This window comes from Trichosurus vulpecula, chromosome 3 (assembly GCF_011100635.1).
Source record: "Trichosurus vulpecula isolate mTriVul1 chromosome 3, mTriVul1.pri, whole genome shotgun sequence".
Taxonomy (NCBI): Eukaryota; Metazoa; Chordata; class Mammalia; order Diprotodontia; family Phalangeridae; genus Trichosurus; species Trichosurus vulpecula.
The window spans coordinates 214,177,687-214,201,716 of record NC_050575.1 but is presented as its reverse complement, the minus strand read 5'-3'; the positions used below and the strand labels follow the sequence as shown (position 1 = coordinate 214,201,716).

Sequence of the window (24,030 nt, the reverse complement as noted above, 5' to 3'; positions counted from 1 at the left end):
TGCCCATGCTTCCCTACATTCCTTATATCCACAGAGCCTTATGGCACAATACTAGTCCATTACATTCATATACTATAGTTTTTGTTTAGTCATTACCCCCTCAATAGGCACCCACTTTGTTTCTAGTTCTTTGCTACCGTAAAAAGAGTCATCATCTTGCTGCTTCTAGGAGAAAATATAAATTCCTATATTTAGTTTTAAATCCCTGAACAACCTGGCCTCGTCTTACCATTCCATTCTTATACCATTCTTATTAGATATTACTTCCCTTCCTGCATACTAAGATCCAGCCAAACTGTCTTCCTTTCTGCTCTTCACGATCAATACTCCATTTCTCTTCCTGGTGCCTTTGCACTGGCTATAACACATGCCTGGAATGCACCTCTCCTTTCCATTTCATAGGATTGCTCCCTCTTCTTTTAAAATGCAACTCCAGAGACATCTTCTGAATGAGGCTTTTCCCAAAACCCCAAAATGCTAATGTCTTCCTTTTCAAATGACCTTGTATTTTACTACTTTGTATACATTTATTAGGTGGCTCAGTGGATAGAGTTCTGGGTCTTGAATCAGGAAGACCTGAGTTCAAATTTGGCCTCAGACTAGCTATTTGACCCTGCGCAAATCTCTTAACCTCTGTTTGCTTTAATCCATTGGAGAAGAGAAACTACTACAGTATCCTTGCCAAGAAAACCCCATGGACAGTGTGGTCCATGGATTCACAAAGAGTCAGAATGACAATGACAATGACAATGTGTGTTTATATATGTGTGTGTATGTGTATATGCACGCACGTACATATTACCTTTGTTTTATATGTAGATATGTGTGTATGTATGTATACGTGTCTGTATGTATCTATATGTGTGTGTGTATATACGCACACACACACACACACACACATATCTCGTGGGTATGTGTGCTTATTGCTTCTCCTATCAGGATATAAACTCTTTCGCAAATAGGGATTGTTTCATTCTTTGTACTTCTATCCCCAGTGTCTGGTAGACACTTAATAAATACTTGCTGGTGGACCAATTGATTGATTACGGAACTTTGCTTCTCTTTCTGACCTCCATGGAGCACATATTCAACAGTGAGATCACTTGGTCAACAGGCAGAAACAGTTTAGTGAGAAGCATAATTCCTTCCGTGGGTCAGTTTCACCTTCCAGCCAGCCCTCACCTCATCTTGTGCTTGCTGCTACTCTCCATCTTCTTTCTACCTGCCCCGCCACCCCCCACCTAGGACAAAACTCCCTTCCCCTGTCACCTCTCTTCTGTATGTGTTGTCTTCCTTTAAGAGAATCCTTGAAAGCAAGGATTATCTTCAAAATTGCATCCCCAATGTTTAGAACTGTGCTTCATAAACGCTTTTGTATTCACTTATAATTCTAAACTGTTTTCTATGACGGTGTGACAGCTCCATTATTTTGGCCATCTTTCTACCGCCCCTCCAACACTGACCATTTCCCTTTTTTATAGTTCTCAATATTCGAAAGAAATGAGGAGAAACTCAGGGGTTGGTTTAGTCTGCATATCTCTGCTTGGTGATTTGGAGCATTTTTTACATATAGTTAGTGATAGTTTTTGATTCTTCTTTCGAAAACTGTTTATTGACATCCTTTGACCATTGATAATTCTAAAACCAGTTTCTCCCTAAGAAGTCTAATCTTCTCAGTTCCTTACTCTATTGCCAATTCAATTAACTGAGGGCCAGAGAAGTTATAGGATTATAACCAGACTTACTGAACATTCTTCACATACTCTACCTTCCAGCCAGACTACTGGCCCCCTCGTTACTTCTCACATATGCCATCTCTCATCTCCATGACATTGTGTGGGCTCTAAACCATTTCTGAAATACACTCTTTCCTCACCTCAGCCTCTTAGAATCCCCATTGTCCTTTAAGGTATAGCTCAAACACCACCTCCTTTGTGATGATCCTCTCCTCCACTCAGATGCCCGCTCTCTCTGTCACTCTGTCTCTGTCTGTCTGTCTGTCTCTCGTTCTCTCTCTCTCTCTCTCTCTCTCTCTCTAAATATATTTATTTACTATTTACTTAACTCTGTACCTTCCCCAGGAGATTGTTATTCAGTCGGTAAACATCTATTAAGTGCCTACTATTCATCAAGCACTGTGTTAAATGCTGAGGATACCAAGAAAGGCAAAAATCCCTGCCTTCAGGGAGTTTACCATCTAATAGGGGAGGCAGCATGAAAACAACTATGTAAAAACAAGCTAGATACAAGATAGATGGATGCTAACCAATGGAGGGAAGGAGACTAGCATTAAGGGGGATCTGGAAAGTGGGATCCTGTAGAATGTAGGGTTGTAGTTGGGACCTGAAGGAAGGCAAGGGAACTAGAAGGCAGAGAGAAGGAAGAAAAGCAGGCATAAAGGCCCAGAACTGGAAGATGGAATTTGTTCAGTGTCCAGAAATTGTTCAGGAGACAGCAAAGAGATTAGTATCGCCGGATCAAAGAGTATTTGGGGAGGTGAAAGAAGGTGGAGGAAGACTGAAAAAGTGAGAGGGGGGAGAGGAGGTTATGACAAAACATGGAAAGCTTGATGAATTTTCTTATCATGCCCCTTAAAGTCAAGAACTATCTTTCTAAAGCATAGAGATGCTAGAGGACTTGACATATAGTAGGTATTAATAATAAGCAAAGGCTTATTGAATGACTAAACTGTGGACTTAGACTGGCAAAAAACACATGAAAAACTATCTAGTCAAATCCCTTTGGTTTGTAGAATAGGAAATTGAAGCCCAGAGTGATTAAATGAATTTCCTAAGGTCAGAGCATTGCAGAGTTGGGACTGGAATTCAGATCTTCTGACTCAGGGTTCTTTCTTTTAAAGAGCCTTAGAAGTCTCAAATAATGTTGTGTAAGAATATCTGCTGAGTTAGCGGAGCCTATGAGAGTGCTTGAAGAAGACAGTTTAAAGGCCCACTATTGTGACTTCCAGGTTAGTTTCTTACCCCTGAGCCTTGTAGGAGTTTAAAAGACCAGGGTTCTTTCTTCTGCATGAAACTATGACACTACTTCCCAATGGCATAGGATCCCCCTTAATGTTTGTTTCCTCTTTCTGTGATTTTCTCCGATTAATTCTCTATTTATCTTGTTTCTACATAGTTGTTTACATGTTATCTTCCCCGTTGGACTATGACTTCCTTAAGGGCAAAGACTGTTTTTTGCCTTTCTTTGTATCCCCAGCACTTGGCACAATGCCTGAGACATAGTAGGTGCTTTAATAAACGTTTTTTTTTTTTATTTGACAGAGTTGAACCCTGAATTCTTAGATTCCAGAACTATGCCAAGTACTTATCTCCTATTAGATCTATAGTCTGGACACATCCTAGAGCTCAACCCTCATTATTTTTTCTCCCTAGGTTCTTTCCTTCTCCTCAACACATCTGAAAACACCAAACATACCATTCTGAGCCCTTGGATGAGGAGCAACAGTGAACACTGCACCATGGAAGTGTCTGTGTACAGGGACCTCCAAACCTCTGGGAGATACATGGCCCAACTCCTACCACACAATGAAGCTAGGAGAGAGATCCTGCTGGTTCCAAATCCAGAGACACATGGGTAAGTCTGGCCCTTCATTCAAACTATTTTTAAACTAGCTTTTGGCATAAGTTTTCCAGGGCGCTTAAGTTTATATCAAGTATACAATGATCTTTTCATAGAGAGGGACCAGAATGGACCATTACTGCTGATACTCCCTTTGGGGGTCACTACAGCTTTGAGTGAGGGTAAGGGGGTATCCTTTAACCTCATTGGCTGACTGCCTTTCCAAGGTCCAAGAACTAACTGTTAGAGTGGGCAACTGATAATTGCATATTTAAGATACTTATTGACCCAAACCCAGATGGATCCAGGAAGGAAAGAGTTGACCAGAATGTCTGAAACAGAAATTAGAGCAATTTATGATGGTGGAATCTCAACTTTCACAAGGAAAGCCTCAGCAGAAGGAAAGAACTGAGAAACATCTGAACATCGATATAATGTTCAGGAAACTCCTACAAGGCTCAGGGGTAAGAAACTAACCTGGAAGTCACAATAGTGGGCCTTTAAACTGTCTTCTTCAAGTACTCTCATAGGCTCCGCTAACTCAGCAGATATTCTTATACAACATTATCTGAGACTTCTAAGGCTCTTTAAAATACTACAGGTGTGTACAAGACCCATTTGTGCTAAGCCCTCTAAATTTGCTTATATGTTAACTGCTCACAAGGCTCTGGTGAGTGTGGGTAAAGTGCAAAGAGCAATGGAGAACAAGCTTGAGTCAAAACAGAGGAGACTGCTCCTCCCAGTTGCTTTATCCTTTCCATGGGTATATATAATGGCCAGATAATTGACCTTACATTTTAAGGATGCTAGAAATTTGTTTCATTTTGCAATTAGGACAGAGCCAACATGCAGTCTGAGGGTCAAATACAACTTGCCTCATTCTGGGATATGAACTGAAACAGATATATAGCAAATTTACCCTACTTAATTAGCTAGCACATAGGAGCAAGTAGGAGAGTTGCATTAACTCCCTCTTACTGCTCTCATTATATAACTTACTTCACCAGGTGTCGTGCTAGCAGGCTTGACTAAATGAGAGACTCCCATTGTAAAAATGGCTGCATCTACTCTCATTTCTGCTCCTGGGGTCTGATGACTTTGGAAGACACGTGGCTGCTCTGAAGTAGGGCCAGGGAGGCTTTGCTGCAGTTTCTACCAGGGTAGTCCACATTTCTAGCTTTGCTTCTGAAAGTACAGTACCTTGTTAATAAGAAGTGTTTAATAAATTCTTCTTGGAGTGAACTGAACTGAACTGAATTGAATCATGCACGGGGCCTTCTACTGTTTGAGTGGGTACTTATAAGGAGGCAGAGGTAGCTAAAAGTTGGCTTCTTGGGCGACCTCCATTCCTCACTGACGTGATGCAAAGAGAAAATGTGATTTTTCAGCTCTGAAAGAAGCATAGCTTACCCCTTTAGTAATTTCATGGGCCTCATCCCCTTTGAACTCTGAAGGCTTAGCTGGGCTTGCAGACTGCCTTCCCGCAGAAATGAAATTATGGTGGCCTTTCTTCTCATATATCTACATGCAGTTCTCAGTGCTCCAGCCAGAGAGACTTTTCCAGGTGACTGGAAATCACTTTACAGCCAAGAGCTTCTTCTCTAGCAGGAAAAGCCAAACATGCCTCAGCTTTTGGTGGCCTACTGTTTCACCCGAGCAATTACATGGGTTTGTGTCTCCTTCCAGCACAGCTGTTGCTTCCCATATGGAGTCCAGTTTGCAAGGGATTGTGATTGCAGGAGTGGAGCAAATGGGGTAGTCAAAGGCATTGGAATATGATTCAAGTCTAAAGGACTTTTATTAAGTCTTAAGCTATATATTCTCATCCTTCTTTTCATAACTGACCAATGTCCTTCTCTCCCAATGAGCTTTCGAAAGTTTAGTACTGGTACATGCAGAATGTGTTAGCATTATGGGTAAGGCAGGACTTAGGAGTTCCGGGGACAACTTATGGGCAAGCTGCAAAGATGGATGACAGTGAAGTTGGGAGAGATCTGGGGACAAGAGAAAGGTGCCAGTGTCAGCACACATTGGCTGGGGCCATCTATTTTCTCTGAGTTGACAGCCCATATGTTAGACCTCTAAGGCTCCAGAAAATGCTCCATATGTAAGACTTCAGCTAAATTCTGGACTAGCTATAGACCAGAATACATAAGAATTCATCGATTAAAAAATCTACAAGAAATAACATGAGCCAGAGTAGAGGGAAAACCAAAGGTTCAAAAAGTCTTGCAAGCAAGTGCAAAGAATTTAGTTTGTCCAGTTTCTTATACCAAGAGTCTTATTGAAAGGCTTATCTAGAAACAACTATGGACTTCTTTCAGTGTCCTGGGGAAGTCAGAGATCCATGGGTACATATCTGAACAGGGAAATCATGCCAGACTTTTCTTTCTTTGTTTTGGTCCAGACCTCTGACTTCATTGGAAGGGGCACTTCCAGTATAGAATTTCTTTCCACTGACGCCGACTGGTGGCCCCTTTTAAACTTAGTCTTTGAGAATCTCCTGGGACACCTTCAGGCTATAAGCACTTGGCCCATGGTCCTATAGCCTGTTTATAGGATCCTGGATTTAGAAAATGGAGAGACTTTAAAAAATAAACATCTGGCCCAGCCCCCTTATAATGAGGAACAAAGGGTCAGAGGGGTTGCCTAAAGTCACATATATGTATGTCAGAATCACATCTTGAACCCATGTCTTTCTGGGTTCAGAAATATAAAAACAGAAGTGAAGTTCTGTTCTTGTTGCATAATAACAGCTGAATCCAAAGCCAGGACTGAATCTATTCCATGCTGTCTCTCTAAAATAATGCTATATAAATACCAGCCATTGTTATCAGCTATTATGTAGTCCAGAAGGATATAAGCTCCTCGGGAATACAGACTTTATCATTTTTTTGTCTTTTTATCTCTAGCACCGGCACATTACTAAATTCCTGTAAAAAGCCATTGAACAAATGCATGGAACATATAACAGCTGATAATGATAACTGACACATCTAGAATGTTAAGGTTTACATGCATTACAGTGCTTTCCATTCATTATCTCATTTGTTTCTCACAAGAACTAGCAGTTAGAACATAGTGCCTCAGATACTTCTTGGCCGTGTAATCCTGGGTGAGTCACCTAAATGCTTTCTGTCTCAGTGTTCTCATCTATAAAATGGGGGTCATAATAGCACCTACCACACAGAGTTGTTGTGAAGGTCAAATGGCTTAGCATCCGTGAAGTGCTTTGCAAACCTCAGAGAACCGTTTACGTGTGTTACTATCATCATCATTATTATCAACAATATTGAGGTGGATTCTGTAGGTTTTATTGCTGTCCGTTAATACTAGGGCTCAGTGAACGTAAGTGACTTGTTTGGGATCACCTCGCTAATATGTGAGGCAGGATTTGAACTTGAGTCTTTCCTGGTTCCTTTTTTTTTTACCCTATGCCATAGCTTTCTTTCAATATTAGCTGTCAGTGCTGCCACAGCACCCCTAAGCTGAACAGCCCCATCCTGCTGAAGACATGGTGCTGAAGACAGATTTTGTTGATGTTGCAAGGTCACCTGGGTCAGGGCCTGCTTCTACCAGGGTTCCACCCTCTCCCTATGAGGGTATCTCAGGAACAGAAAAATTTCTCCTTGGAGTTTTCCCTCTTAGTTTAGTGAAGACTAAGAGCAACTCCAAAAAGCCAAATTAAAAGGTTAGTTTTGTGGGCTAGGCAAGACTGTCATGCCCACCTCAGGCACAGATCAATACATGGTGAGACAGGAGGGTGGCAAGCTGAAGGGGTAATCAATAGTCCACTGCAGTTTGTTTGGGAGAATTGTCCCTGAGTGCCTGTTGGAAAGCCTGAAAGGGCAGAAATCTTGCAGAGCAAACAAAGGCATTTGCCTAACAGGTCTCTTACCTGAAAAACACAGGAGCTATTGTCTAATGTCTCTGGGCTATATCTGCAAGATATGTGTCCGTGGGCATGCCTATGTTGGTTGCTACCTTATCATAATCCTACTTCTCAGATCAAACTGACTTAAGGTTAGGGTCCTGAGATATTCAGCAGTTTACATTCTTCAAAAGCTCCAACATTCTTATTTTAATATTAGAAACCTTAGTATTTAGAACCTAAAGAGACATGGCATATAGCCCAATTGAGACCCAGAGAGGGTTCCCTCCCAGCTGTACACCAGTAGCAAGGGAAGGAGTGTGATTTTGAAATGAGGTCCTCTGACACCAAATCAGAGCTCTTTCCACTAAACCCTGCTGCCTTGGGTGTGTTATGTCTTCGGGAGGCAAACCCTTTAAAATACATGCCAGAGTGAGGTCTCAAATACTTTCCAGAATTCAATCCTATGGCCTAGTGACTAAAGTTCTGTTCTTCTTGGTGCATCAGAGAGCATAGTAACAGCTGAGTAATGATGACAGCGATTATTACAAATCTTGCTGGCTTCCTCTCGTAACAGGAGAGAGTGATGATTAGGGATTGCTTTTTGGAAATCAACAGTACGTGTCTGAAGTAACAAAGTGGGGGAAGGTGTAATAAAGCCTGTTGTGGAAAGCTTGACTCAGAGGAGTGGGTTGAGGGATGGTAATGCAGGAACTACATGATCCCCAGGAAACCGGAGAGTCGTGAGCCACTGGCGAGCCATGCGGGTTGGGATGTGATGTCAGTCGGAGCATCCTGATTGGAAGTGACTGCTAATAACAGAGGAAAGACAGTAAAAGGGAATCACTGCAGCTGCCTCCCTTCCTGACTCTAGGAAGACAGAAGAGCCTGCATGAGGCCCTATGGGTTTCAAAGCACGATGGATCGCCACTGCCAAAGTCATTTGGTTTTAATGGTAGCCTTGGAGGGACAGAGGAGATGAAATGCCAGACCTGGTCATCCATTCATCTGGCTAGAATGACCACAGGGGCCAGGGAGTGTAAAATCAAGCACCAGAGGGTGGGCAAAACAAACCCATTGAAATTCACTGACCCCCAACTTGTCACTTATGCTTCAGGCCTAAAGAGCTCTGGAGAAGTTTCCTTGGGCCCAGTTTTCCACCACACGCTTTGCTCTTGTTGCGTTGAAGTTCCCCAGTAACCCAGATTTTATTAAGCATGACCAGCATATCACAGTGGGTGGATGTGAGAATCAGTCCCTCGGGGGTTAGATGTTGCCAATCATTTGAACTACTGATACTGAAAAGGACTTCATGGATTATAAATACTTTGATAGATACTTGATTTCATTAGAATAGGTAGTTTCTCCTCTGGTGCAGATTGCAGCCATCCTCATCCCCTTTTCATCCTATTCATTGCAAATCAGTAAAGTATTTATGATTCAGCATCTACCACATGCCAGACTCTATCCTAGGTGCTAGAGATGAAAAACTCAAGGAGTTTACATTCTATTGCATCCTATTACTAATGCATACCCCATCTTTGGAGATCTTCAAATAGAGTGACTACTTATCAAATGTGTTTTGGTAGAGAGTCCCTTTGTGTGTTGGTTGGAGTAGAGAGTCATATAGGATCCTACCAACTCATCAATTCTGTGATTCTAGAATGCTATTTTATGCAATTCTTTTTTCAAAAAAATTATTTTATTCTGAACTTAAGAAATAAAACAAGCATTTCCATAACACAGTAGCATAAAGGGAAAAAAGATGATTGTACATGAAACTGCAAATCTATTATGTACAGCTTGCTATTCCTTTTAAATACACGATAAAGTTATCATGTAACTTTCCTTTTTTCTTTTCTATATGACCAACCAATCTCCCTTTCTGGTCCCGTATATCTTTGAAAATGTGTGTTATGCTGCCTCTTGTGCATAAGTCACTGTCAGTAGTGTGCAACAGTTTACATGAATGAATGGACAAATGAATCAATCAATAAGCATAAAAGCATTTATTAAATGCCAGAGGCTCTGGGTTGTATGATGGATAGAACAGTGGGCCTGGAGTCAGGAGTTCAAATGAAGCCTCAAACCTACTCTATTCCATTGATCCACCACTCCAGGTTATTTTTGATGGTCACCACTTTGTATTACAGTTTGAGATGTGGTATTGCTTTGCCGCCTTCCTTCACCTCTTTTTTTCATTGATCCCCTTGATATGCTCGACCTTTTGTTCTTCCAGATGGATTTTGTTATTATTTTTTTTCTAGCTCCACAAAATGATTTTTCATAATTTGACTAGTATGGCACTTAGTAAATTAATTTAGATATAATTGTCATTTTTATTATATTGGCCCAGCCTACCAATGAGCAATAAATATTAAGGATATGGATTTTTAAAAAGGGAGAAAATCCCTGCTCTCACAGAACTCACATGCTAATTGGGGGAGATGTCACATAAAACACTGTTCAGTTACAGGCCAGTTGGAAAGACCCCAAAGTCCTAAGGGTTCCCTCCTGTGGTAGATGACAAGGACCAAAGATCCTTAGGGTATATCATGTGAAAGAAGCAGTGCTCAGTGGTCTGGAGAGCAAAGACGCTCTCTAAGGTTAGGAGAACTTTAGAATGCAGCAGTAGGGCAAATCATAAGGCACAGCAGTCTTCCATCTTAGCAAAACTCGTGCAACCAACATAAGAAGCGACATCAACCTCTTCCCACTCAGCTGCTCTGTTACCCTCTTGGAGCCTCATTTTCTACAGATGTTAGATGGAAATAATGCTATTTGTACTAACCAATAGGGTTACTGTGAAGAAAGCACTCAGCAAACCTTTGAAAGGTTCTGTAAATATGAGTTATTATTACTTCAAAGAGGCAACAGACATTTCATTTACTCCTCATGTTGAGCATGAATAAAGCCAATGCTCTCTTTTATAAAAAATTAAATGTTTTATTGAAACCTTGATATCGAACATCAATACAACCACCTAAGCATGTTTAGTGACCATTGCAGGTAAATTAATTTCAGTGACTAAAACTGCATAACTTGTTTTCTTTTTTCCATGTTTATTATTCTACTATTTACCTCCCCTCCCTGTCTTGCATCCCACTAGTAGCATTCCCGTATAACAGATATGTGTAGTCAGGTGAAACAAATCAATGTATTGGTCATATCTGAGAATGCCAGTCTGGTTCTCTCACTGACCCTTCCTCTCTCTGCCAAGGGGTGGAAGATGTGCTTCATCCTCAGTCTTCTGAAGTGATGATGGGGAAGGTCTACTTTGTCCCACAGTTGAGTAGAAGGTAGAAGTATCCAGAGAGACTTGAAGCTTCACTGTTCTGGGAAGAGAGGGGACATATATACATATATATACATATATATGTATATATAAAATATATGATATATAATATAACATACAGTAATACAATAATCCTAAATAGGTTTAGGATTCAAACCTACAGGTGACCTTCTCCAGCAATGAAACAGACACTGACAAGATTTTCTGCCTTATTTCACAACAGTGATCATAGAAAAGAATGTTTTTTCACGTTGAGATCGTTCCTAATAGTAGAGTAGCCAAAGCCACCTAATACAATAAATAACAATCCATAGGAGCTTATTAAATTGCTATTAGTAAATTCAATTCAATGAGCATTTATCAAATGCCTATTAGGTGTCAAGGATTGTGCTAGGCACTGAAAGTGCAAAGAAAACAAACCAATTGAATATTCCCTGCCCTCAAGGAGCTGACATTCTACTGGGAACACAGATAATGTATAGTTATGTTTATATAATATATTATGAATGCATTATACAAGATAATATATACGTTATGTATACTATAAGGCATACATTATACAAGAGAATGCACATCTACAATGTATACATTAGACAAGATAATGTATACCTTATATATACAACCTATAATGTCCACATTATACAAGATAATACTATACATAATATATACATTATGGATGCGATATATAGTATAAATATATTTAATATAAATATGTAAATACAATTAATGCTAATGCAATAAATGATACAATGCAAATACAATATATAATATAAATATTACATATATATATACACACACAAATAATATAGTTAGTTGGTTGTTGACCTTCATTTTCAAAGAGGACCAAAACAACACCACTCTGCTGGAGTCAAATACGATATAAAATATATACAAAGTCTTTGTGGTCATGAAGGGAGCCCTAACTGGAGATTTCAATGGGACAAGATACAAATTTAACTAAGAAATAGTTCTTATATTTAAGTCTCGTAGGGAGTTAAGAAAGGTATACAAATAAATGCAATATAAATTAGAACATGTTGAAGGTCTGGAACAATGAGAAAAAAATTGACTTTGGAGTCAGAGGACCTGAGTTCAAATTTTGCCCCTGATGTTTAATACTGGGTGACCTTGGACAAGTCACCTTACTTCCCTAGTTCTCAATTTCCTTATCTGCAAAATGAGGAGTTGGACTAGATGACCTGGGGAGTTCCCTTTCCCTCTGGCTCTAGGACCCCAAATGGGGCGAAGGACTTGGAGATTAGGTAAAGAAGAAAAACCCCTGGTGAAGAGGAATCTGGTAAGGCTTAAGGAAGCAGAAGGCACTGAATGGGAGTGGGGGGGGCTGGTGGAATTCAAATCAGCGTTGACATAGTAGGAGTGAGGGAGGTTGGTTATAGAGCCTGCTTCTATCTCTGATTTTCTGTGTGATCTTGCATACATCATTGACCCTTTACTCTCAGTATTATCAGTTTTTAAAATGGGAATTTTGGCTGCCTCACCTAGGAGAACACTTTTAGTCACACTTACCTCTGGTTCTGTGTCTCCTTACAGACCTTTTAAGGGCTCTTGTTTCCAGGTCTTTGTGGAAGAAGCATTTCATAGAGGATAGAGTCATGAACTTGGAATCAGACCTGAATTGAAATTCTACCTTTGACAGTTGCTAGCTGTGTGATTGTTTCAACAATTTGGCTAGCAGCTGCTGTGGGGGTGAAAAACCAACACGAGCCCAACAACAAGAATGCTGCAAGCCCAGATTCTTTTGATCTGCTTTACTAAGGAAAGCAATGTTAAGGGGTTAACAATCTTACTTTAATCCAACATACAAATGTCATTCACTCAGCTCAGGGGGAAAAGCCAGCACCCTGAGCTTCAGAGCAAACACAAACAGAGCAAATAAACACAAATCAACAGATAGATTTCTGTCTGACAAAAATCACAATATACAGTTACCAGAGAACCATCAACATCTGGGTTTTCTTCAAAGCCGGGGAGCTCCTAACAACCGCTTGCCTAGAGTCACGCACCACTCTTGCTGTGGCTCAGAGCTCCAAAAGAGAAAGCCAACCTCTGTGTTTATATTTCTTGTTCAGGGTCAAAGGTAAGTCACACATTCAACTCACCCACATAAGCTAAAATCATCACAAAAATGCAACTCTGATGTCACAAACATGTCACTCAAACCCATGTAAAATAGGCTTTCTCTTGAGGCAAGGAGGTCATCAAGGACTCCTAATTTAATCAAGGAAACAAAGGTCAAATTCTTCAGGGGCACTTGGTTGAATAAGTGCTAAGAGCCCATCTTGATTCCCAATACAGTGATCATGGGCAAGTCTAAACTTCTCTGAACCTTGTATTCTTCCTCTGTAAAGTAGGGACACTAATAACTCAGAGGATAGCTTAAACAGGAAAGTATATATGTGTGATGAGGGTGATCAGGTGAGCCCTTGTTCTGCTGGATTAACCTAGGCATGAACTCTGGTCCAGTTTGGCAGAATGTCCTTGTTGAAGGACTTCCACTCTCTTGAGATAGTTGAGCAACCCCAACCAGTGATGGGAGATTCTATACCATCTCAACAAAGCTCACATCCTTTCAACATGGAACCAGAACATGTGCCCCACAAAAAAAGACCACAAACAAGTTCCATGGAAGGTGCCTCAGACCAACAGATTAGGGTAATCCAAGCAAAAAACATGGAGCTTATATAAATGTCAGTTGTTACTTTTTGTTCGGACCTCAGGATTGTAGTAGCTCTAAATGCCAGAAAGGAGAAGAGTTTAAAAAAGAAAGGAGTTGCAAATATTCTTGCTGCCTACATAAACTTGAAGAAGGAGTCTGTCCATAAGTTTAGAGAACTCTAATTTCCAGGATAAATAGTTGTGGATGGGCCATGATACCCAAATTCATCTGAATCATGTGAACAGAATCACATGAGTTCTAGCTAGAAAGAATCTTAAAGGTTATCTGTTTCAACTCCATTACTTTATAGATGAGGAAACTTAGGCCCAAAAGGGTAAAACAACCTGCCCAAATTTCCAAAGTGGCAGAGTTGGAATAGAAAGAAATGCCTCTCTGAGATTAGGGCCTTTTAGAAAAGGAATCACTGAAATGCTATTTGATTTTTCCCCCTTGGGGTGTATTGAAGTTTAATGTCAATAATCCTGCAGTTAGGTAGCAATCCTGGCCAGCAGGAGAAAATCAGTTACCCCTGCCACTTGGCATCCTTGGCCAGAGCCCTCCATTGCACTCACTTGTATAGCAAATGGAAATCATGATAATGAAGGGGATCATTTATTAAAACTGACACATGTAAATGCCAGCGTCACCATGATTTAACTGCAAGATGGGTTTCTCCTGACTTTCAAAGTCATTCACAGGGGCAACTATTTTCTTCCTTTTTTTCCTCCAGTTATTTTGAACTAACCCACTAATAACTATACAATAAAAGCTTTGTGTTGAACATGATTTCTACTAAAAGGAGGGCTATAAAAGTGATTTTTTAAAAAAATGCAATATTCCCCATCTTCCATTACCCAGTCATAGAATGTTGGATTAGATGCAGACTTAGAGATCATCTAATCCAATCTCCTTCTTTGATAGTTGAGGAAGCTAAAGCTCAGAGAGTTTAAGCAACCTGCCCAAAGTCACACAGCTAGTTAGCAGCAGAGCTGGGAGCACTTCAGTGTTAATAATAATAAAAGCTGACATTTTACATGGCACTTGAATGTTATTAATAATAATAGCTAACATTCATATAGCAGTTGGATGATGATGATGATGATAACCAGCATTTATAAAGCACTTTAAGGTTTACAAAGCACTGGCCATATGTCATCTCATTTATTGAATAACGATGACCTGGGAGGTAGATATTATTATTATCCCTATTTTACAGAGAAGGAAACTGAGGCAGGCAGAGTTTAAATGACATGCCCAGCATCAGCTAATTAAGTGTCTGAAGCTGGATTTGAACTCAGGCCTTCCTGATTTGGGGTTCAGTATTGCATCCACTGCAATTCCTAGAGGCTTGCAATGTGCTCCAAAATACATTGTATAAATTAGCTCTTTTGAACCTCCTGACAACCCTCTTCAGGGAAGGTATTAGAAGTACTAGTCCATTTCCACCTCAAAAAACTGAGGCTCAGAGAGGTTTATTAGTGAACCCAGTATCACAAAAGTGTCAAAGGTGGGATTTGAACACACGTCTTCCTAACTCTAACGGTAGCCTGCTATCTATTACCCTGCACTGCCTCCAGCTCCTTTATATGCCTGCTCCCATTCCCATGATCTTTTCTACTCTACCACATTGCTTCCCTTTGCTGGAAATATTTGACATATGATCATCTGAATGCAATCCCAAGACATGAGAATATCCCCAAGGCCAGGCTTTGAGGTTTAAAGATTAAAATTTAATAAGGAAATATTAACTTAGCATTCAGTCCGTGGAGGCTTGAGTGGAAAGAATACTGGACTTCAAATCAAGAAACTTGAGGTTTGTGTCCTGGCTCTAATAGATCCTTGCTGTGTTTCCTTGGGAAAGTTACTGCCCCCTTCTGCACCTCAGTTGCCCCATCTACAAAAAGGGGAATCACAACTTTGTTGTGAAGAAAACACTTGCAGAAGGTGTCCTATAGACACATGACTTGGGGATTGTTGACCTTTCTCTCCACCCAGAGAGTCGATGGACAATTCCACCTGTGACCGGGAAGCATCTGTCAGGCTGCACCTGAACTGTGAAGGTTGTTACTAAACACAAAAGACAATTCCTTTTCTGGCAGCTACAACTTTTACTCACGATTGCCTTCGCTGACAGACGTCAAGGAATATAAATGAAAGAACCATCAGCCTCTGCCAGTTTTGACCTTAGAGATTTGACAACTGAAGGCTTGGCATTCTTTCTTCCTTCCTTTCTATTTTTTTTTCTTTCTCTGTATTTTCTTTACTGTTTGTTGCTTTCTTTTCTCCAATATGTCCCAGATTGTTGGCTGATTGGCAATGGGACAGCTTGCACTGTAGTTCCTTTGCCTGAGAAAAAGACTTCCTGTTGAATTTCCTAATTATTGGTGTCACGTACATAGGGCTGCAAAAATGCATTTAAGAGATGGCATTTTTCATCTATGAGTTGGTTGCTGAGCTTCACTATTCTGCTGGAATATTAATAATAACAATAATAATAATGATAATGATAGACCAAATTTAGATGCCAGGCCACTCTACTGGAAGAGAAAGTGCAGTGTATCTTTGTTTCATAAATCACCAATTCTCCATTTGCTTTCTTAGTCTGCGCTATATTATCACACTGTTATATAGTCTGTGTTATATCGTCACATTTCTCTGACTTGTGTGATGAAATGAGGAACTCTCTAATAGCAACGCTTGAACAGAAGGCTCCCAAAGCTACGTGTTTACCACTCTTTGCATTGATTGACTTTCTGCCGCCACTATTCATGGGGTAAAAGGAATGAGAATTTCCCATCATTACTACCACAAAAACCAGACCAGTCCCCAAATTCATGACACTTTATATCATCTCAGAAATGGAAGGGACCTCAGAGGCCCATTGAGTCCAATCCATAACCACACAAGAATCTCCTTCTATAACATACTGAAGAAATGGTCATCCAGTCATCCCTGGTAGACCTCTGCTATGATGTCAAAGTCTTTCTGCATCTTTCTTGCTCTCCTTTGAATGTCCTACAGCTTATCAAAGTCCTTCTTACAATGCAATGAGCAGCTGGTGGTACAGTAGCTAGAATGCTGCACCTAGTGTTTTAAAGATCTGAGTTCAAATCCAGCCTCAGACTCGTACTTGCTGTGTGACCTAGGCAAGTCACTTAACCTCTGTTTGTCTCAGTTTCCTCAATGTTAAAAATAGGGATAATATACATCACAGGATGTTGTGAAGATCAAATGAGATATTTGTAAAAGAACTTAGCACAGTACTTGGCACACAATTGGTGCTATATAAATGTTTATTCCCTTCCCTCCTCCACTCTATCTTACAAGATCCTTTTTACAACGCAATCTTGACTTGATACAGTATTCCAAATATATTCTAATCAGGGCAGAGTAAAGCAGAATCATCATCCCTTTTGGGAAGGGATACTGTGTCTCAGTGCAGCTGAATATCCCAGTTCTGTTGGGTTTTTTTCTCACCACCATATTCTGACTCACATTAAGCTTGTAAACCATTAACACTAGAAAAATCACCTGCAAGATTTTTTAAGTAACTTTACTGTAATTTCTTCTATCTGTGCAAATGCCCTTTGAATTCAGATAATGAAGATAATAAAATTTACTTTGAAATAAAAATTTTCCCTCTGCTATCTCTATTTTCTTGGCTGTACGGTTTTAAAAAAAAATTACACTGTGTCAGTTGATACAGATTGATCCTTCAAGGAATTCTTCCAGTCCTTTTAGTATACTCCCAGGTTTTTCCAGATGAACTGCCTTTTAGCCACATTCCCTATCTTGTACTTATGACATTGATTTTTTGAACTTAAGTGTAAAATTTTACATTTATTCTTATTCAATTAAATCTTACTAAATTCAGTTTCCTCTCCTTCCTGGCACATTTTCTCCTGCCCCCAGTGTAGACTGCACCATGGTACAAGACACATTGTTAGTTTAAGTACACAATTCATCTTTAACTCTTATATAAAGGAGTTTGGGAGTACACACTATTTACAGGTGAGATGAAATACCAGTGGAAGGTTACTTGAGTTCTGGTTCTGAATGAGTCCTTCCCGCATCCCCTATTGTCTGATATCATCTCTTTTATTTATCCTTGAGACCTTAGTCCCAAGCTTCTCTACTCTGAGTAGACCACCCTACGAGCCATAGTATAAGTCTGGCTCTCTCTTCTAACCTTCCAAATCCCTGAAGATTAAAAAGAATATTTTATTTTTCAAATTGATTTAATTTAGTTTGAAGTAAAAAAAAAATTATCTTCTCAGCAAAAACTTTGTTTGCCAGTTGAACCAGGGTCCCTTGAATCCTAAGAACCTCAGATTCCATTTTCTTAGCTTCCTAACTAAGCCTATCATTGTCTAATATGTACTAGAGTACTAGACTCTTGTTCCTTCCCACTTCCCTTCCCCTTCCCAGACAGATCTTACTAGCTCAATTGTTCATGATTCCTCTGTCCTTGTTCTTGAGGTTTCATTAGTGGATTGATTATCCCTTGGCTATGCATAAGCTTGTCCTCATATCTCTTTGGCATCAATTAGCTCTTGTGTTTACACATACACACACACACAGCTGGTTACAACTGCACCTCATTTGAAGTATCTCAGCCCACTGTATCTGGCTCATAAGTCCCCTGAGTTTAACAGGATTCCCTCTACCCCCTGCTCAGGGCATAATTCAAGTATACATTATTATCTTAAAAGTAGGCACCACCATCCTTCCCGAGAGTTCTCAACTGTCTTCCCTTATGCCTTTGGAAATTAGTACCTCACATTAATATTTTATCACATCCACTTTTACTTCCTGCATTGGGTTTCCCCTCTATTAACTTTTCTTTTCTTTTTTCCCTTTTTTTTGAAGGAAAGAAGCCTGACATCTAGTCATGGCTAAGATGAAGTTGTCACAGCTTGGTTCCGTTTGGAACCATGCTGGGGAACCAGGGGTCCCTTCCTCAAAGGCAAGACTGACTTGATATGGGAGAGAAGGAAGAAATGATATTCACTGTCAAATAGCCCAGGGCTGTTATAGTAGCAGGAGGTATCGGTATATAGGCAAAAAGCGGCTTTTAAGAGACTACACTGGTAAGTTTCAAAGGAATCACTTGGAGCTGGAGATGAGGGAAGTTAAATAAATAAGAACTGAGAAAATCCAAAGTTGGCAATACAGGAAGAAAGCCTACATAGAATGATTGGTTAAAGTGGGCTCAGGCCAAATCAGTCACAGGAACTAGGGCACCTGTCCTGACAAAGCTTGCTGGGATATGGAGAGTTTTTATCCTAAAAGTCCCAAGGCTACTTGGTTGGTTAGCCCTTTGCCAAAGTGGAACTTTCATTGTTAAACAAGCTGCCTCCAGTCATGGCAGGGTTGATTCTCTGGGGCCAGAGTCTCATCCTAATTTACTCAGGAGCCTTTGACATCAACTGGGCCCACATGCTCTGATTGGTATTGGGGGCCGTAATGTGATGCCATATATTTAGGATGTTTGGCAGGGTTGACTCTCAGAGGACGTGGCACAGGCAAGTTGGGAGTGATATTGTTTTCCATATAATAAGGTTTAGAATTATTTTTTTTGGTCCTGTTAGGTCTCTATCTCTCCAGAGCCAGTGTGCCACTAAAATATGGCAGTGGGAACCCAGTACCAATTTATTTTTCCAGATTCATGTCATATTATTCCCCATCACGAACACTATGTTCCAGCCAAACTGACATCTTACTGTTCCCCATACACGACAGTGTCTTCTGCGTCTGAGACTGCACAGACTGTCTAATGTGCCTGGAACGTGCCTGATCCTCACTCCTACTCCTGCTCCCATTCCTGCTCCCACTGCTACTCCCTAGTTCCATTCAGGGTTCAAGTCAAATGCCACCTCCCCTATTTGACCTTTTCTGGATTCCTCCAGCTGTTGTTACTTCTCCCTTCCTACCTCACCACTTACTTTGTATTTACCTTATAGGTATTTTATATTTACTTATCTGTGTGTCTGTTATTTCCCCCCAATAGAATATAAGCCCCTTGAGGGCACGGACTATATCGTTTTTGTCAATTTCCCTGGAGTATGGTATAGTGTCTGGCCTAGAGTAAGTACTTAATAAATGAATATTAAATTATATTGAATGAGTCTCACCAAGGTTTTGGTGGGAGAGTAACCATCCATTTCATGGCATCATAGATTTAGCCTGGAGAGGGGCTTTCTTGGTCACCTAGTCATATTTCACAACTAAGGAAAATAAGTCCCACAGTGATGCAGTGACTTGTACTAACAGGCTGGTTTTGAGCCTTGGGCTCAAACCTCTTTCTACTGCATTGTATGTAATGCCTTTCACTCTGAAATCTAGACACCCCTCCTCAACCTCAAATTTTTCAGACAGAAGAAGGTAGTTCTGGAAAGCATCCCTCCTGTCTAGGATTACAAATGAGTCTCCAGCACCTGGACACCCTGTCAGTTACTCCCTTCACTCTCCATAGTCACCCCCTCCTCCCAGGACACATCATTGGGTACTCAATAAATCTTGTTGATTGAGTGATTAATATGTCTCGGTTAACCTTCATTAGGCAAGGGAAGAGGCAGCTTCTAAGTACATCTAAATGGAGAATGTGAACTCCGAAAAAGGAAATGACCTTGCCAGAGGCAAAACCTCTCTGAGCATTTCCAGAGCAGGCACCATACAGCCGTCATGTCTTGTGAGACTCTTTCCTAATGCTGGGCCAGCACCGCTTTAACATCCTTAGCATTTTCTGAGAGAATGGAGAAGCTGGGGGATGCCCCTACCCCCTTTATTCACTATAACGGAGCAAAGGAAATAAGGCAAGGCCCGTGATATTTTCATTCCTCTCCCCCTGCCTTACATCCCTTCCCCGACTCAGTGCAAGTCTCTGTCTCTCATTATCCAGGCTGCTTCTGGGCACTTTAAGGCACTGAAAACTTTGGCAATGCCCCTTGCTTTTAGAAGAGAAATGAGTTCTCTCATGGTCCAGAGCCTTAGTTAAGAGCCGAATCAAACAAGGGATTTAAAATTTCGAAAGCTTTGCAAAATCCACACAGGAAGTCAGGCGCTCAGGCGCTCCTGTCTGCTCAGGAGAAAAGAAGGCAAAGCCGAAAGGGGGAGTGTTCCTTCTGGTGTCAGATTGCTGGGTGTCTGATTGGTGAATCCCTGGCCCACAACCATTGGTACTTCTTGAAGTAGAATGTGGGCAAGAAGGATGAGGAGAGGCCTCCTGAGCAGCAGCAGGTACAGCAGCTTATGGTAGAAGGTCAACATCTGTCAATAGCATATAGGCTACAGCCCTTAAGTGCCTTAAACTCTCCATTTTCCAAAGTTCCTAGAGCTGACTTCCAGGTTATAGAAGTGCAGCTTAGTAATGATAGCTGACATTTTTAGGATTCTTTGAGGTTTACAACGCACCCTCTTATTTGATCTACTAAATCTAAAATTCCACGGTCCATGAGGCAATAAGTGTGAAGTGAGATGGGTGAAGCATCCATGCTATACTTCGTAGGCAGCAAAGTGACCTCAAGTCAGTAAGATTTGGGTTCAAATCCAGCCTCAGACACTTACTAGCTATGTGATCCTGGGCAAGTCACTCAACCTCTATCTGCCTGTGACCATCATAGCACCTCCCTTCCAGTGTCTCAAATGAGACAATATTTGTAAGGTACTTAGAACAGTGCCTGTCACATAGTAGATACTTTAAAAGGCTCGTTCATCTCCTCCCCATCCCCCAAGAATCAATATTATCAGTAAACATCATTAGGATAATTGATCTAGAACTGGAAAGAACCTCAAAAGTTATCTAGTTCAATTCCCTCCTTTTCCAGATGAGGAAATTAAGGCCCCAAGATCAAGTGACTTGCCCAAAATCATACAGACATTCAAAACCAAATCCTCTGATGCCACCTCAGGTGCTGTCTCCACTGTATAACAAGATGCCTTATCGGACACCCCTCTTTGTGTCCATCGCTATTCTGGGAACTTACGGACAGGACGTAAGCTGTCAGTCACTATTCTGCAGGAATTTATAGTTTACAAAAAGATCTAACACACACTAAGTCATCTACTGCTTATAGGGGAAGGCTGCAGGCTCAAAGGAGGATTGGTAAGTAACCGGAGAAGAATATGAGATTTCCTGTTGGAATTCTCCAGAAGCTTCACCTTCTTATACAACCACCTACCCAGCCTTCTTAAAGAAAAAAGCCATAGGCAATACGAAAGGAAAATAGTCTGCTTTCTTTGGCTCTATGGGGCATCTTGCTCTCCCTAGGATGTCTCAGCTTAAGACAGTAAATGTAGAGGATTTCTTGTCTTTCAGGCTATTTATTTCCCTTCATGCACTCTACCTTCCAATCAACCTAGACTACCTGATGGTCCAATTCCACCATCCTGTCCCTGAAGGCTCAAAGTCAGGAACAAACTAGTCAGACTGGAATTCAAGTCAGGAGGATGAAGTTGTTTAGAAGGAAAGAATTTCAAGAAGATAGCTGATTCACAGCTTGGTCCCTGCCCTCAAGGAGCTCATATTCTAATGGGGACAGCCATATGCAAACAAACACCAACATCTACTATATAGGGGCAACTAGGTGGCGCAGTGGATAGAGCACTGGGCTTGGAATCAGGGAGACTTATCCTCGTGAGTTCAAATCCAGCCTCAGACACTCACTGTGTGACCCTGGGCAAGTCACTTAACCCTGTTTGCCTCCGTTTTCTCATCTGTAAAAAGAGCTGGAAAAGAAAATGGGAAACCATTCTTGTATCTCTGCCAAGAAAACCCCAAATGGGATCACAAGGAATTGTACGCAACTGAAATGAATGAAAAACAACATGGTATATAGAAAATACATATGGTGTAAATAGGAGATAATTTTAGAGGACACAACTCGGGACTGGGATAGGACTCCCGCAGAACGTGAGCTTTGAGCTGAATCTTGAAGGAAGCTTGTAGGTAGAGGTAAGGAAGGAGCGCATTCCAAGCATGAGTGATATCCAGCAAAAAGGCGCAGGATAATGACACAGTACCTTGTGTGAGGAACAGCAGGAACACCACTGTTACTAAATATGACAGTAGCAATGATAGCATTTGTGTAGCCCTTTAAGGTTTGTAAAGTACTTTATAAATATCTCATTTTATTTTCACAACAACCCTGTGAATGGGAAGCTATTATTATCCACATTTTATAAAGGAGGAAACTGAAGCAGGTAGAGATTACATGACTTCCCGTCCAGAGTCACACAGTAAATATCTGAGAGTGGATTCCTGACACTAATTCTAGTGTTCTGACCACTGCACCATCTAGCTGCCATGCTACATGGAGGGGAGTAAAACCCAGAGAGGAAGTGTCTCAACCAAAGTCCTTGGGTCCTCTGGTTCCAAGTCCTGCCCTCTTTATACATACCTACCACATTGTCCTTTTACTGGGTTTTATAATCCTTGAGGTAATCTTGTTGCTAATTAGCTATTTTGTTTTCGGTCACCAACTGACTACACTGAGTGACAGCTCAACCACAGCCATATTTGTCTCTAGTACCTAGAATTTGAACCCAACCCTTGGGGGACCATGGACACCCAAGCTAGACATTTTTTTCCTGCTGCACATTAAATGTGGGTGACAGGTACAAGGCACCATTGACACCTTCTAGAGAAGGTACTCCAAGATTTTGTTCAACAAGGGATCATTTTATTGTCTGCACATGACCTCTGAAGCCATCAATTTTGAAGCTAATAAACACCCAGTCAGCCTGCCAAATCTGCCATCTATAATGGCTACTCTAGCAACCAAAAGTGACCCAAGCAACTATTTAATAATTCAAAGAATTCTACTACAGAGAAATGTCAGTAGGGTAGGGTAAGGTGGGCTAACACTCACAAAACCCTGCTATTTTTATCCACATTTTACAGATGAGTCAACTGAGTCAGAAAGAGGTTAAGTGACTTCCCCAGGGCCACACAGATAGTAAGTGTCTGATTCTAGGTCCAATGCTCTATTCACTGAGACACCTAGTATCCATCCTATGTGAGTCTTGTCCATGACCTCCTATTAATTCAAAGTCTCCCCGACATGCTAAAGGTCTAACCTTAGCCCTTTTCCCATTATTGTAAGCAGCAATGCGCATAGCCCATCTATCTGTTATCTGCTGTTCTCACTACATGACCAGCCTACGTTTTGTGTTCATAATCTGGATATCTTGCTGTCAAGAATCATCATTAATATGCTTCAGCCTTATGCTTACCACACATCTCTCCACTGTCCTTTGGATGGCCCATAATGGTGACTCTTTGATGATTATGCTGTTCTAAAGTCCTTTGGCATCATCCCAAGAAAATGACATTATAAGGATGAGTGTTTGTTTTAGGGAGCAACCTGAGATTATTGGAAGTGCTGCTCAGTTTCCCAACAGCAATCCAGCCCCACTTGCTTCCTCTTATTCAAAAGTCAGCTCATTGTCCATGAGAAGCATCTTTCCAAGATCCATATACAAGTGGACCAGCTCCATAGACTGTCCATCCACCTGCTTGCTGTAGCCTAAACAGGTATCCTTTATCCATTTGGTTTTTCCTGTATGGATTGTTTGTCACATTTGGTTTCATCATATAGTCCAAAGCTA

General features: G+C 40.9%; 1 protein-coding gene across 1 annotated transcript in view; it reads left to right on the top strand.

Annotated features, from left to right (window-relative positions):
- Window positions 1-24,030, top strand: part of ALK (ALK receptor tyrosine kinase) — a 1,045,272-nt gene that overhangs the window by 506,290 nt on the left and 514,952 nt on the right. Inside the window, exon 4 of the mRNA XM_036748712.1 lies at window positions 3,393-3,594. Coding sequence (XP_036604607.1) covers window positions 3,393-3,594 — 202 coding nt within the window. The remainder of the gene's footprint in view (window positions 1-3,392; window positions 3,595-24,030) is intronic.